The 15,885-nt window shown below is 40.7% G+C and overlaps 1 protein-coding gene across 2 annotated transcripts in view; it reads right to left on the minus strand.

Moving 5' to 3' along the window:
- The window catches only part of ZNF507 (zinc finger protein 507), a 21,904-nt gene continuing 6,019 nt past the window's right edge, over positions 1 to 15,885 (minus strand). The window contains exons 3-7 of one of the 2 annotated variants that reach the window (XM_033069758.1): positions 15,772 to 15,877; positions 10,023 to 10,137; positions 7,672 to 7,776; positions 3,534 to 3,668; positions 1 to 3,405 (exon numbers count right to left, since the gene is read on the minus strand). In XM_033069758.1, coding sequence (XP_032925649.1) covers positions 3,042 to 3,405; positions 3,534 to 3,668; positions 7,672 to 7,776; positions 10,023 to 10,137; positions 15,772 to 15,877 — 825 coding nt within the window. In that variant the 3' untranslated portion in view covers positions 1 to 3,041. The remainder of the gene's footprint in view (positions 3,406 to 3,533; positions 3,669 to 7,671; positions 7,777 to 10,022; positions 10,138 to 15,771; positions 15,878 to 15,885) is intronic. The other variant, XM_033069759.1, reaches the window with a different exon arrangement.

The raw sequence follows: 15,885 nt of genomic DNA on the forward strand, positions 1-15,885 counted from the left end.
TTTAACAAAAAAAAGTTTATTACCAAAATACAATATTAAAGTCAATACGTGACAAACTCCTGTAAAGCAAAATAAATTATTCTACCATTGTACAGTATTCCAGAAGGTAGTTAAAGTAGTACTACAGACTTTGCTTCATCCTTCCAAAGAGTTGTCTATCAGGAACACAATCCTAGAGAGAGCTTAAGGCATGCAGCTTAATGTGCTGTATAACTTTATCAAACAAAACTCATCCTATTTAATAAGATACAGTATCAGAATGAACTGCAGTCTTTACATGTCAGTTTTCTAAATTTTTTATACTTTGGCTATAAAAGCAGTGCCATAGTGTTACAATACCTTTTCTTAAAAAAATACATGTACCCATGTCCATGAATATCAAATGCAAATGTAAATTTCTATTAAATATATCTTAACAAATGTTACTTTGAGCACCAACTGTACATTTCTTCAAATGATTAAATAAGTGCTTATGAAAGAGGAAAATACCATAACTCTGACTGAATCTCACTCTATTTTTCCCTGTCAAGCATAAATCAGGAAGATGAAATATGCACCCATTTTTCAGTCCAGCCAAATATGAATGAAGTTTCTCTTTAGTGGAAGTACAGACATTGCAAACAAGGCTGCAAGTTACAGTTTGTATCACAGAATAAAATCTAATTTAAACAAATAGCACGTGAATAGCTGATCACCTGGTAGTGCTGTGACCCAAGAGACAAAAATAGTTTGAAAGCTTAAAGAAAGGGGAAATTTGCAGTGTTAGTGACTTTGAAATGTTCTTAAAACCCCTTACAAGACATGCAACTAAGCCAGCCATACACTTTTGAAAGCAGACAACCTGAGAAACAATTTGCTTTCAGAAAAACTAAGTCTATAATTATTTCACATGCAGGACTTCTGACAAAGCCCCTGGGAATTGTGAGTGGGTAACTAATTACAAGCAGCATGGAGACAGCTAAAAAAAGTAAATCTCTGTGCATATGGAAAAGAATTTTTGTTCGCATTTGTCAGGACAGATAATGGTTTTAGAGGCAAATAGCTTTCTGTTTTACAGGAACACATGGTCAAAAAGAACAGAGCAACAAGATGGCAAAGAACAACAGTGAACGGACACATCCTGCTTTGGAATTCTGTGACACTGATTCCTGGTGCACTGCACAGAACGCTGCAAGTGTGGCTTCCACACACACCAGAGCTGTCCATGCTGATTCACGATTATTTTACTGGTTTTTGAAATTTTGGTTCATTGCCTTCTCATTCTTAGCTTACGAATGCGAGTTTCTCCTTTTTTATCTTTCAGTAGCTGAGCAACTTTAACATAATTACATAAAAATAAAAGTGTGGTAAATATTGTTTCTGTGAATACTGGCTGGTAGTTTAGCATTACTAGGGATCTCTCTGTCCTTTAATTCTTTCAACAGATGGGATTTCTGAGTGAGAAAGTTGAGATATATTCCAGATGATGCAGTATTTTCACATTAATTCTATACTGAAGGTAAAATAGCAGTGTCAGTAAGACAACATGAATATCCCAGTAAAAGTTCATTATCTTCACTGGAATTTGGGATCATGTAAATAAATAATGTGTTTTTCAAATGTAAAATCCATCTGTAGGAATATGAAAAATAACTATTAAGTGAAAATAATGTATAATTAACTTCACATATGTATTTAAAATATCTCAAAAATTCAACACAAAAATGCTTTGACCTTATATCCTGACCAATTCTTCAACTTAAATGTGTACTTTCTGCTACGTAATTTATAAACAAAATAATACCTATTTAATCCAAAAGAAGAAGTAAAATTCAGGAAATCTCTTGAAAACAAACATCAAATATACTTGAAGTCTTGATGCTTTTACCCTGACCTCTACATTTTGTGGTACTTCATGAACCTGTGCCTTCTGTTACTGTTTTGGCTTAAGACATTGTTTGTAATTTCTTTTTTAAAATATGATTTTCTACAGGAAGATTATCTTTCAGCTCATTATTTCTACAGTTACAGCTCTGACAGACAAGTGGGAAATTTGGCCAGCCAGTGGCATTTCAAAGACTGCCAAAGCATGTAGGTGTTCCTGAAAATCCCAATTTGTGCTCACCTACATCTTTTGGAATCTACATAGGTTTAATTTACATCAATTTGTGGCAATTACTGTTAAAATCTTCTTCTCATTAAAAGCATTGCTCATCCATACTGCAAAGTAATCACCACAAATGGAAAGTGACATTATGAACTTTTCTTTTTAAAAATAATTCATCTGAATGTGTCAAGAAAACCATGAAGAAACAACAGGTTATTGTTATAAAAATAAGCTGTTACACACTATGAATTGAAAAGATAGCAGTTTTGTAGTTAGGATCCAATCAAACAAATAGTTATTAACAAAATGCTTCTAGGTCCTTCACCTCCTGCTGCTCTAAATCGATGGAAAGGATGGCAATCTTTGTTGGAAAATAACTTGGGAGTTTGTAAAGCCTTAAAAACAGAAAAATGGAACTCCTGTGTGTGCATACAACACATGTGTCCAGGCCCACCTCCCCTCTCCCCACCTTCCAGAAGGCAGGCAGGGGGTTTTAGCAGATCATATTGTAACAGTTTTATCTGATCTGTTGCCAGATCATCTTTCAAAAACCAGGGTAAAAACTTTCTTTGCTGAATTACTTGGAAAACAACAAAGAGGGAGGAAGAAAAAAGCTTTTCAAGTGATTCAAAGCTTTCACACCTTTGAGTTTTAAAGTACTGTTCTAATGCATTATTACTGACTACTACCTGACTGGAAAAGAAAGAACAACAATCCTACATTCTTGGCACCTTATGAAGAAGTAACAGGTTAAAATGGATTGATCTATTCTCCACACCTTATATTTATCTCTTAAATGATTCATCAGTCCATGGTTAAAACACTGTACTCCTACTGAAACAAGAACTCAGGATAGGAAATCAAGTTTTGCTTTGCAATTCTTCTCTTTAGCAAGTTTGTCAGGCAAAAATTAGCAAAGAAAGAAAATATTCACTCTCTTAACTTACTGCTTCACCTAGTTTGTATTCTGAGCCGTGTTGTGGTCCTTGTTTAGAATGATGTTTATGATTTCACCCTCATGTTCTTTCATATGATCCAGCAGATTTTCTTTGTTGGTGGACTCAAAACCACAAATGCAGCAGCAGAAGAGAAGAACACAGTATTCTGTGCCAAGATGGGGTAGAGTGGAGTTCTTTTCTAAACTGCATGAGGTATTCATCAAGCTAGGTTTTTCATTTTCATCAGAACCTGAAATTTCATTTGTAGTCTGGTTAATTGACTCTGTAAAAGACACCAAGTTGTCTGAACTTCCTAGTATAGGTACTGTACTTTCATCTGTGCCTTCTAATAAGGTTTTGTCAGTGAGCTGTCCTTGAAGCCTGAAATAATAATAAAAACCAAAACAAATATTAAAATATACAGCGGTTGCTTTTTGATAGGAACTTTGTTTTGGGTCAGGCTTGGGTCTTTTGAGAGATAATAGGGCTTGACAGTAAATCAGACATACCTACTGCTTTGTGAAATTGCATCATTAATTGCCTTGTTCACTTGTTCATAGTTATAATTTTGGTCACTTGCATGTTTCCACATGTGGGACTTCAAGGATGGAGGATGGCTACATACATATCCACAGAGAGAACATCTAGGGGAAAAATGGAGAAGAAAAAAAGAGAAACATTTAAAAGTTAAATTTTATTAGTTTGGTAATGGTTTAGTTCTGCCAAAAGAATGAGTAAGCAGAGAAATCCATGTCAACCTTCTTCTGGCTCCCCCTGTTCAGTTTCATAACTGGGTCATGTTAGTTTGCAAAGTTTCATCCTGAAATATAAGACTATTTTTAAGGTCTGAGAACTTTTTAATCTAATTTTTTTTTATTTTCTAAACAACTGAATTGAAATCTTATCTCTTTGGCCTGATAAAATTGTTTAAACACTGCAGAAATGCAATATTTCTGCTGAGTGGAGAAACATGGCATCTGGGAGGGAGGTAGTGAGCTCTCTCTGCCATTGCTCTGAACCAAGCGGGAACTGTGTAATTAGCACTAATTATGTCAATTGAACTAAATAAGTCTTTCCTGGTATAGCAGGTATTAGTTTATTAAGGATCACAGAGTTGTTGAAGTTGGAAGAGACCTCTTGAGATCACATAGTCCAATCCAGCCCCTCAAGCAGGACCAGCAGGTTGCTGAGGGCAATGTCAGATCTGGAAATATTCACAGATCAAGATTCAGACAGGTGATCATCTTCTCCACTGAGTTTTCCATCAGCTGCTGCACCACAAGACTAAATTTGCTATTTCCCTGTAAAACACCATCTTATGCAGTAAAGAACAAAACCTTGAATAATAAATCTTATTTACAGGGACATGTAGTATATGTTTATGGACAGAAATAACCCAAGACTGATCAATTCTGTATAACCCTTTTCATGCATGAATATACAGAGGAGGTTTTTTTACATGTTTTTTCAGATGATAAATTAGTCACCTCAGCATGAAGGAGATGAGTGATACTGCATGACATCACTTCAGAGCAGGATCTGTCTTTTTGTCTTTTGGATAAAAAAACCTATTTTGCTCAGCTGCCTGCTACTTTGGAAGGCTTCAGTTCCCCAAATCCCAAGGAAAAGATCAGAATCAATTGAAGGTGACCTTGTGCTAAGAAATTATAACTAGGAATGCATCTCAAGCAGTGAGATCCCAGTATAGTTACTATGATGAGTCGGTTAAAATTACCACAATGAAAGTTCGTTTTTGTAATTTCTAAGATCTTTTCAGAAATGTAACCTGGAAACACAAGAAGGCCTATATAAAACCACATTATACACTACAATTCAGTAAGGTTTTATGACTTTTCATGATGACAGTATAGTCCTTAAATGCCCTGCAAATAATCATACACAGGAAACAATTTCTGCTCAGCAGAAGATTGCAGAGAATAGCAAAAATTCCAAGATAGGTGAAAGCATGGTACATTACCTTGCTTTTGGAGCAAGGTAATTCTGTCCTGCTGGGGAACAACAGGTGTGTCCTTCTAGCTCACTTTTCTCTACTAATTTGGAATCTAGGATCCTATTTGTCTCTTATCCTTCTAATCTGGAGCCTTACAAAGGAAATGGATGCTTTCAAAGATAGGGGAGTGTATTCTCAGAATGGGAATCTTAATATCTCTAGCAAGGCTGTCACAAAATACATCATTAGATAAAAGGGAGACCTTATAGTTAATTTATAGATAAAATTAGGCCAAAAGAATTTTTTTGTAAAACACAGAGATCAACAAATAAATCTTAATTTCAATTAATGTGCCCACTAGTCTCACTATATGTATGATTTTCTGTGCCACTAACACTGCTTGGTCAATGGTTTGGGAACACAATCTATGAAGCCACAGCCCAGCATCCATTTTTAGTCCCTTTTAAATACTCTCATTTTTTGAAGTTCATTAATTTACTCAGGTGATTTACTAATAAAATTTACTTTGCTGAGAAAAGTATGTTTTGAGCCAAATACTGTTGACTACTTTAGCATCCAGTTCAAATCAGACACAGAAACTCCAACAGCTTTTAGCATGCTGCACTACAGTTAATGATTATATATTTATAGTTACAGGACATGCAACACTTTCTCAGAGAAACAAAATTATCCACCACTGAGTTGAGTAATAGAAGCCTTTCAATTCCATAACATGAGCTGTCCTAGTGCTTGATTTGTGCTGAATTATTAAACTCCACTGTTCAGGTGTATTCTACACTGACATTCTAGGGAAAAAAATTCTCTTGCAGCTTGGGGATCAGGCACCAAAGTGTGGAGGTTTCCAGCAATCTCTGGTCATACCCAAGAGCACTCAGCAATACTGTGGAAAGTATGACAGCTGAGCAAATAGAACTTAATGCTTCTATGAACATTTTGGGGAAAAATGCAGTGGAAATACTTTTTAAGTTTTAGAAGTAGCTTTTCTTGAGAAGAAACCTCAGTGTGAGTGTGCTTTATTTGGATTCTTCATATTGCCCTTGAAATCTTCCACTAGGAAATACTCAGAATATTCCCATTTTTCTTTCCCTTCCCAATTTCTATTTTTTGTTGCAAATTAATAGTAGACAATTACACATACTTGTGCCAAATTTCTCATGTATCTATAAACCACCCATACCTATGGACAGACTGCAATGGACACTTAACAACTATTCATACTAAATCTTAACTAAGTGATGCCAACCTGGATTCCAGCTCATGTGTACGTGCAAAGGCTGTGCCTAGACAGGGATATTAAACAAAGACAGGGAACATTCCTGGATACTGGAATTTACCTGTCTATAATGTTCAATGTTAGAAGTGCCATGGCATGATTTTGGCTCATACAATCTCCTAAACAATTCCAGGCATGCTTAGGTAATTAACACGGCCCAGAAACTACAGTAATTTCACGAATACAAGCCGCACCAATTTGACCAAAATTTTGGTGGAAACCCGGAAGTGCGGCTAATATTCGAGGGTGGCTAATACATTAACAAAATTCTAAAAGCTGCCAACACGGAAGTGAGAGCCCGCGGCAGCCCCAAGCCAAGCTGGAGCCCGGCCGGCCCCGGCAGAGGTGGGAAAGCCTGGCAGAGGCGGGGCCAGCAGTGCGGGGGGCGGGCGGCTGAGCCTGAGCCAGCAGGGCGGGGCAGGGAGGGCGGCAGAGCCTGAGCCAGCAGGGCGGGGCAGGGGGGCGGCAGAGCCCGGGCCAGCAGGGCGGGGCAGGGGGGCAGCTGAGCCTGGGCCAGCAGGGCGGGGGAGCCCGGGAGAACTGGGGCTAGCAGTGCAGGGGAGCATGGCAGAAGCAGGAAGGCCGGCGGGTGGGGCTGCCTGGCAGCGGGGGAAGCCCAGCAGAATCGGGGCCAGCAGCGTGGGGGAGCCCGGCGGTGCGGGGGCCTGCAGTGCCGGCCAGGGCGAGGAAACGCGGCGGCGGTGCAGACGGGAGGGGGCGGCCGGCGAGCCCGGCGGTGGCGGCGGCAGCAGCCCTGCCGGCCGAGCGAGCGAACGCGGCAGCAGGGCGGTGCTGACGGGAGAGGGGGGCCAGCGAGCCCGGCGGCGGCGGCAGCACCACCCGGCCAGCCCCGCCGAGCCGTGGCGCTGAGCTGGGCCACCCGGCCCCGTCGGCAACCATGAGCGGGCCGAGCCTTCCTGGCCCCGCCCCGAGCCAGTAAAGCCCGCTATGCCGCGATCCTGTTACTAATTGGCCAATTTGTGAAAGCTGCGCACGGATTCTCGCGACGAACGAAAGTGCGGCTAATATTCGGGGTGCGGCTTATTTATTGACAAAGACAGCAACATTGTTGAGGCACCGGAAGTGTGGCTTATACTCCGTGCGGCTTGTATTCGTGAAACTACTGTACTTGCAATAGGCAGTTTGTGTGCAACCATCACATTCTGGAAAGCAAAAAACAGAGCACTGTCCCAGAGGGAAGTCATGGACATGTTTAATCAGCCAGCAGAAGCATTGCCTGGGAATGCCATGGCAAATCCATCCAAAAAACCCAAACAACCCCAAACAAGTCTCTGGAGCAAAGAATGACTCTAGAAGGGAAGGCAATAGAATCTGAGCACTGCTTTAACGTAACAAAACCCCCACTGTCAGAGCTTTTTGCCACATGAGCCCCGTTACATACTTGTACTGTTCCAAGAGCTGCACTGCCTGATGCTGCTGGGGGTGCCGCCTCATGTGGCACTTCAAGCTATTCATATTTGTGGTGGCGAAGTCACACACGCGACATCTGAAGAGACAACAACAAATGAACTAATCTGACAATCCACTGTTCCAAACCCCAACAGCTACCAGAATGCAAAGGTGCCTAGAAAAACTACAGCTGAGGGCTAACAACAAGTACAGAACTCCAAGTTACGGTGTTAACCTGCTGTTGGGCAGTGAGAATCTTTTGCAGCTCAAAAAAGCCTCCACCTTTCAGCAGGCATTACTAGGCATACAGATTATGTTTCTTCCTGAAATCTCTCTTATGCCCCTCTCCGGATGTGGGTAAGTGTCAGTAAGTGTGAGCAAGGTGAGGATGCAGGTGGCTGGGTGCAGCCCTTCCAAAGCACAATGTGACCCTAAGAGTTGCAGGGGAGAGTATGTGCTCTGCTTAATGCACCAGCAATGTTCTCATGACATTGTAAAAGCCAAACCAGTAACAAAACACCAAGTTTCAGGACTTTATTGCTGAAAAAGAAGTCAGTGACAAGATTAACATATTCAAATTTAGGTGCCCTAAGCGTGTCCCATCGTGTCATTCAAATTTTTATTTCTTTTACTTCTGTCACAATATCTTTGTATAAAACCAATACATAAAGCAGTCTGGATCTAAATTCAGATCCATGGATTTAGATCCCAAAGTATTAGATAAATTCCTTGTTATTAATAAATATCAATATACTACCATACAACCTTCCTGTAACTACTATATTAAAAGAGAAACTACGAAGGTCAGCTAAAACTCTTATGTATTTGTTTGAACTTCAGATGTTTTTTTCTTTTTCTGTTGTTTTTTAATGGTAAAATGTCCAGTTATAAAGCCTGTTCTATAGTGTGAAAAAGTCTAAGACTGCAGAATACATAGCCTGAGAATACTTGCTGTATTTTTAAAAGGATTTAACTGCAATATTAAAATACAGAACATACCAAATCTACAAAAACGTATCATTTAACGCTCTAAAGCTTAGTTTCCAGCTAGTTTTGTCAAACAAATAATAAAATATGTTTACAGCTCTCAAAATGGCAGCAGTATAGCAGGCTGCTGTTTGATAGTACAGAAGGCTTGAGGAATTCATGTTTCAGAAGGAGAAATACCATAAATACTGGATCATTATGGTTTTCAGACTGTGGCTTAAGTATCCTGCCAGGTTTTCAGATTTGTCTAAGGGGTTTATGAAAAAATAATAAGAGAAGCAAGGCAGATGGGTTGGTTTGTATTTAGTATGCAGCAGTCTGTATCACCAATGGAAAATTTCCAAGGGTTCCTAAATCAAAACAGGCTGCTAATACCAATTTGAAAACTACCACGTACAAGACAATCTACAGTATCTGCTGCTCCAACCTCACTAAGTAATAAAAAATGGTAGCAGTGAAGGTTCTGAGGAGAAAACCATCTATTTGTATTCCACACTTGCACTCTGAGTAAACATCTTGTGAATTTTTGCCAGTGTTATGCGCTATCATAATAATGCAAAAATCAAAATACAACACGTTTTCAAGGTTTGTTTATCTAAAAGAGAAAATCCCTGCTTAGCTCAGTATTTCAAGGTGTTGTGTTTCCAGAATTTACATTAAAGGCAGAACATTACATTAAAGATCAACTCAAAAACTCTGTTGACTCAGATCTATTTTCTAGCCACTAGAGAGGGACAGAGATCCACACTGAATGAGCACAGATTGAATTTGGGAGAATTTACGCAGCCACCAATAGGAAAATGCAGGATTAAATTTTTTTTGCTGGGGACCTCAGCTGTAGTATTACATGTTCCTATATAAATCCATATGATACCCTTGTAGAAAACTTAAAAAATATGATCCTAAGTATGTTATTATTGTTAGAAACCAGTGAAAAAGATAAGGCAGTTGGTGACAAGGGCAGAATTTTTCCATACTCTGTAGCAGCCAATATATAAAGCAGTAATATGACAATGGAGAACATTTTGCAGTAAAGCAAATCCAAAATGAAGTTAGGTGTGCAAGAGTTTTGAGAAACATATTATTACTGTTGGCCAAAGTCCAGTATTATAACAGAATTATCTTCCTCTCCACATGTGAATGCTTCAAACTGAAAACAAGCAGCAGACTGCCACAGCAAAAGATGCATTCTGGAAAAATTAGCAAATCTTAATTACACAGCTTGAATCAGCCAGCAAGTGCAGCTCCTTCAGTAATTTGCATTAAAATAATGTGATTGCAATTCTTTACACCACCTTTCTCAACTGCGTGAGTAGTTCAGTGACCCTGCCAGGGCCAGGCAGGCCCAGCACTCACCTGTATGGCTTATCCGAGTTATGGATCCGGCGGTGATTCCGGACACCCACGTACGTTGTGCTTGTGTAGTCACAGACATCACACCTGAACAGCTTCTGAACTGAAGACTTGCCTCCTATTGAAATAAAATCCATTCTTTTAGAGAGCTGCACTCTGTTGTAAGGAGTTCTCAGATTGTAATTTCATCACAACTGAATTATGAAACATGAATTAACACTTTAAAGCAATAGTTCTGAATGCCCATAAACATTTAATACTTTTAAAGTACTACAGACAACAGACATAGAGGTAAGAAAGGTATGGTTTATTTTACCATACTGTTCTGCATTTGCCCTGCCATTTATAGGAATTATTAAAATTTTAAGAAAACACATTCTTTTTCTCTATGTGGACACTTCCCTTCTCCCTGCAGTTGGGTAAAATCCTGTTACAGCAAAAGGTGATAAAATGTGGGACTGCTGAACCCAGCAGTTTCACAGCTTTGTAGAATGCATCAAATCAAAGGAAAAGACAGGGATTGAGAATGGATGAGTTTCAAATTGGCAAACAGAGAATAAAAGCAAAAGACCTCCTGAAGCCTCTAAATCCTCTTTATCATCCAACATATACTCATATTTTCTGAAAGATATGAGAGGATTAAAAAATAGATATTGACCAGATGTCTTAATAAATAATTTGGAACTTATCCAAATTACTAAAAAGCAATTGTAACAAAAGTAATTTTTTTCCTTCCAGAATGAAAAAGACTCTTGAAAAATTAATGGTTGCAGAGACAAAGGCTAATGACTCCTTAAACACAGGAAAACGTGTGCCCACGAGTGCACAGTTGGAATATTTTTGAGATATAAGGGTGTACACTTTAACAGCCCTGTTCCTGCTCCCACACTGAATAATGGCTTCAGATATTAAGATACTAACATTTGGGAAGAGGGATGGCATTTTTTATGCAGGTAATTTTCCCATTCCAGTCTATCATGTTGTACCTCATGCACTTTTTTTTAGACTGAATTGTCTAATTATCAAAACAATTAAGAGTCATGATGGTAAAACTCTTTTAAGGAGTCATTTTCCCACAGGCGGGCACTGAATTATGCCAGAAAGGGTTCTAGATATTTTATTGATGAATACAGTCACACAGCTAAACTTCTACAGTAAGGGAAAATTACAACTAATTAAATTTTCACTCTAAAATTTAGCACTTTTGTTTCAAGATGCAAAGTACAGTAATTTCACGACTATAAGGCGCACCCTTTTGACTAAAATTTTCCCTCGAACCCGGAAGTGCGCCTTATAGTCCGGTGCGCCTTATCTGATGTACAAAGCGGCGAAATTTGCCAAACCGGAAGTGTGAGCTGAGAGCCGTGGGGGGAGCCGGAAGTGCCACTGCAGCCGGCTGGGGGCGGGCCCGGAGGCCCGCGACACTGCCCCTGCCGGGTGGAGGCGGGCCAGGGGGCCTGAGGCACCGCCCCTCTCCGGTCCAGGCAGTCCTGGGGCCTCATGGCTGCCGGGTGAATGTGGGCTAGGGAGGCCGCGGCACCCGCCTTCCCGGGTCCAGGCAGTCCCGGGAGCCCATGGCTGCCAGGTGAATGTGGGCAAGGGGGGCCGCGGCACCCGCCTTCCCGGGTCCAGGCAGTCCCGGGAGCCGATGGCTGCCGGGTGAATGTGGGCTAGGGGGGCCGCGGCACCCCCCTTCCCGGGTGGAAGCAGTCCCAGGAGCCCATGGCTGCCGGGTGAATGTGGGCAAGGGGGCCGCGGCACCCCCCTTCCCCGGTGGAAGTAGTCCCGGGAGCCCACGGCTGCCAGGTGAATGTGGGCAAGGGGGGCCACGGCACCCACCTTCCCGGGTCCAGGCAGTCCCGGGAGCCCATGGCTGCCGGGTGAATGTGGGCTAGGGGGGCCGCGGCACCCCCCTTCCCGGGTGGAAGCAGTCCCAGGAGCCCATGGCTGCCGGGTGAATGTGGGCAAGGGGGGCCGCGGCACCCCCCTTCCCGGGTGGAAGCAGTCCCGGGAGCCCATGGCTGCCAGATGAAGGCAGGCTAGGGGGTCCGCGGCACCCCCGCTCCTGGGTCCAGGCAGTCCCGGGGAGCCATGGCTGCCGCGTGAATGCGGGCTAGGGGGGCCGCAGCACCCCCCTTCCCAGGTGGAAGCAGTCCCGGGGGCCCATGGCTGCCGGGTCCAGGGTGGCTCGGTGGCTCGCGGCACCGCCCCTACCGGGTGGAGGCGGGCCCGGGGGCCAATGGCTGCCGGGTTGAGGCGGGGCCTCGGCCAGCAACCCCACGGGGTGAGCTGGGGGCGGGGCCTCACTGCAAAAAAAAAGTGCGCCTTATAGACCGGTGCGCCTTATCTGATCTACAAAGATGCAAATTTTGCCAAATCCGGGGGGGTGCGCCTTATAGTCCGGTGCGCCTTATAGTTGTGAAATTACTGTAATTAGGTAAGGCTGATAATCCCAGAGGGTTATTGTGAAAAATATATAGAATATCATATAAAATAAAATGTCAGTCTGAATACAAAGACAGTGAAATAAAATTGGAATATTTCTGTGTGTACCAAGATGACCAAAAATGTATTTCCTATATTTCATTTTAAAAAATAACATAGTGCTCACTCTTTAGCATTCTTATAAGAAATAATATGGAAGTAATATACAACAGGCACTCTTTGCAAGTCAACCTTCAAGCAAAATATACTGGAGTTTTTCCTACAATAGGCTCATAGAGTAAAATTTATTAGTTTTGTTTTTCCTTTAAGGCAAAAATTATCAAAACAATCCTAATTATTTACTTGAAGACTTTGGAATTTATATTTCTGCATTATTCTTTTACAAAAACACATTCATGTAGGAGACCTCAAGTGGATCAAGAACACTCACTGGACTGCAAATCCACGGGAGAGCAGGGGCTGTGCTCTGTTTGAAGGGGTTTTCCATCTTAAATTCTGCAGCTTTAGAATAAACTGCTTCTACATGTATTTTCTGTTTCGAATTTGGTATTTCAGTGGGCAGGCAGTTTAAAACCAACAGTATCTAATGAGATTTTTAAAGCATTATGCAAACATATTAGCTACAGCATAGTTCTAAGAGGCTCACACCCAGCAGCACACACTTAGGAGCAATTATTTATACCAATCACTACTTTATATTTATTCCTTCTACAAAATGCACATAAATTATAATACATCACATCATCTCTTGCTGTTACAAAATAGCACTTGTGTCCCTCACCCCCTCCACTGGCTTATTTCTTGTGGGTTTGGAGCCTGTTTTGCTTTCTGGATGGAGAATATCAGGTCTCCTACAAGTGAATACGGAAATGACATCTTTGTTGCAGCAGCAGTAACAGGTGCTCCTGTAATGCTGCTTATTACCCTATTCCTTCATTATTAGACATTTACAATCCGATCATATCCAGTGTCATAATGGCCCTTTTAATTTATTGTACAACCATGATGAATAAAGAGACTTTTAGGACTAACTATTTCATAAACAAGAAATGAAACTGTTCCAGCTCAGGCATCTTTCACATTAACAGATGCTATGCCATAAACTTCTTTGTTTTGTGTCGCTTTATAGGGATGACATCTGTTTGACAAGAGATTGCTGTACTGCAGTGGTGCTGCAATTTGATTATAAATCGGTTCTGAAATAATTTAAGCATTCCACAGTACGAGTTAATAAAAGTTTAAAAGGAGAACTGTTTCATTCAAGCCACACTACTAAATTTCATGTGGGGTAAACAACCAATTAAAGTGCATGGCTGGAATACTTCTGTAAGATAATAATGAGAAAAACATATTTATAAAAACACCACTAAATCAATTGAAAGCAGGCAGATTTCTTGAACAAGTTCTTCCCTTTCATGGAAGTTAACTTACAAATCAGGATATAAACTAAAACCTCATTAATTGTACTGATTTCAAAATCAGATAGGACTATTGATTTTCACATTACCAGTCACATGACCAGGATTGGAGCTCAAAAGGTACAGTATTTCTCCAAACCTGACATGTTTCAGTCATTGCAAAGTAGTTATTCCTGTATCACCACATCTTTAGGAACACTGGTTTACAGCAAACAAAACACGGTCAGAAATAACAGTCCAAGCTAAGCTGTGCTTGTAGATATTTGTAACTTGATAAACTAACAATGTTTCATTTCCTATCATTTCCATTAAAGCAGAAAACCCCTATTATGTAACAGGAAACATTCCCACTGCCAGCAGACCCTCCCTGGCAATTTCTCTGTCTTCCCCTGGCTTTGAATGGCTCTCTCAGGCTTAGATCCTGGGGATCTACTGAGCACTACAGATCAGTTTCCTGAATTTAAATGCCTTCTGCAGTGATGAGAGCAAAAAGGAGCTGGGAATGGTCATTCGACCTGAGGCTGATAAGTAATTAACTTTTAACTTGTATACTGAAAGCCAGAAAACGAGGGAGTGTGAGCTAAGAGAGCAGAAGGCAAAGCTGGGAACTCATTCTGTTCTGACATGCACGAAGTTGTTTTGGGCAAACCATTGCCCATCCACCCTGGCTCATGCTGCTCAGTGCCTTTTTTCACAAGAAATTGCATCCATTTCAGAAACTTTTGCGCTCACTGAACAGCTGTAGAGGAGAGACTAGAACCCAGAAATTTCCACTGCAACCTAAGTACCACTGGAGTGCACATTTTGCTGTCTAAACAAACAAGAGAGCACAGTTAGGCCAGAAAAGAGCTTTGTGCACAAAATGGAAATACTTCAACTCACAGTTGTTCAGAGACTATCTAATTACTAGTATTTCTCCATAATGCTCTAAAATTGCAAAATGCTAATAATTACAGTGTTGCCTTCAAAATAAAAATGCTGTAAATATTTTCAGTAGAGAAGAGGATGCATTCACACTGCACTGATACATAGTAGCTCTCTAGGACACACAAGGGATTTTAAGGTCACATTTTCTCCTAAACTTCAGAATTTGGTTAATTTTTCTCCTATTTGATTACCTTAATGCATTAAGGGTTTGCTTCGTTTGTTTTTGTTTTGTTCTTTTGTTGCTGTTTATGTTTTGCAAACAAACACTATTAAATTAGAAGCAGATACACAGTTAAACAAACAGGAGGCTCCAAGCAACCTGGTCTAGTGGGAGCTGTTCCTGCCCATGGCAGGGCTTGGAAAGAGAGGAGCTTTTAAGTCCTTCCAGCCCAAACCATTCTATGTCTCTATGAAAATGATACCTCTACTGTTACCCTGGCAACTCTTACAGATACAGGTTGCATATTTAGAATGTCTTACATTTGCCTCACTAGGGCTAAAATAAATGACTCATTTTGGACATTACCATAATTAAACAGAAATTTCTAAACTCAGAAGGAATGGCATTGTATGCTGACAGCAAACTACATTACCATGGTGACTTAAAAAAAAGGCTTTCTTTTGTTTAGGTCATTTGGAAAATACTATAGCTGCTGAAGGAAGGAAGGAAAAAAATATTTTCTTCTTAAAAATTCAGAATAATATTGCATATCAGTTGTTTTTAACAAGAAGAAATGCAGGGTTTAATTACTGGGGCTAAAAATATATCACCTAGCAATAAATGCTACTTCAAGACTGACTATGGTAAATTTTGCCCTCTGGAAAGAACATACATTTAAGGTTATGAACAGGGATGAAAACATTTCAGCACAAGAGATCTTAAAACCAGTTACACAAATACAGCAAACAAGTAATGTTATGGGTGACATTTTTGTAATTTCAAGTGTAAATGTAAACAGTACCTTCTCTATCATCTGCTTCATTGGAAACTGTTAGTTTGTTAGCTGTAGCTGTAGAGAAGAGATCTGGAAGACTGTGTTGTTCTCTTTCATGATTTCGCAGCTGGCTCTGGAAAA

The sequence above is a fragment of the Catharus ustulatus genome, chromosome 11 (genome assembly GCF_009819885.2).
Source record: "Catharus ustulatus isolate bCatUst1 chromosome 11, bCatUst1.pri.v2, whole genome shotgun sequence".
NCBI lineage: Eukaryota > Metazoa > Chordata > Aves > Passeriformes > Turdidae > Catharus > Catharus ustulatus.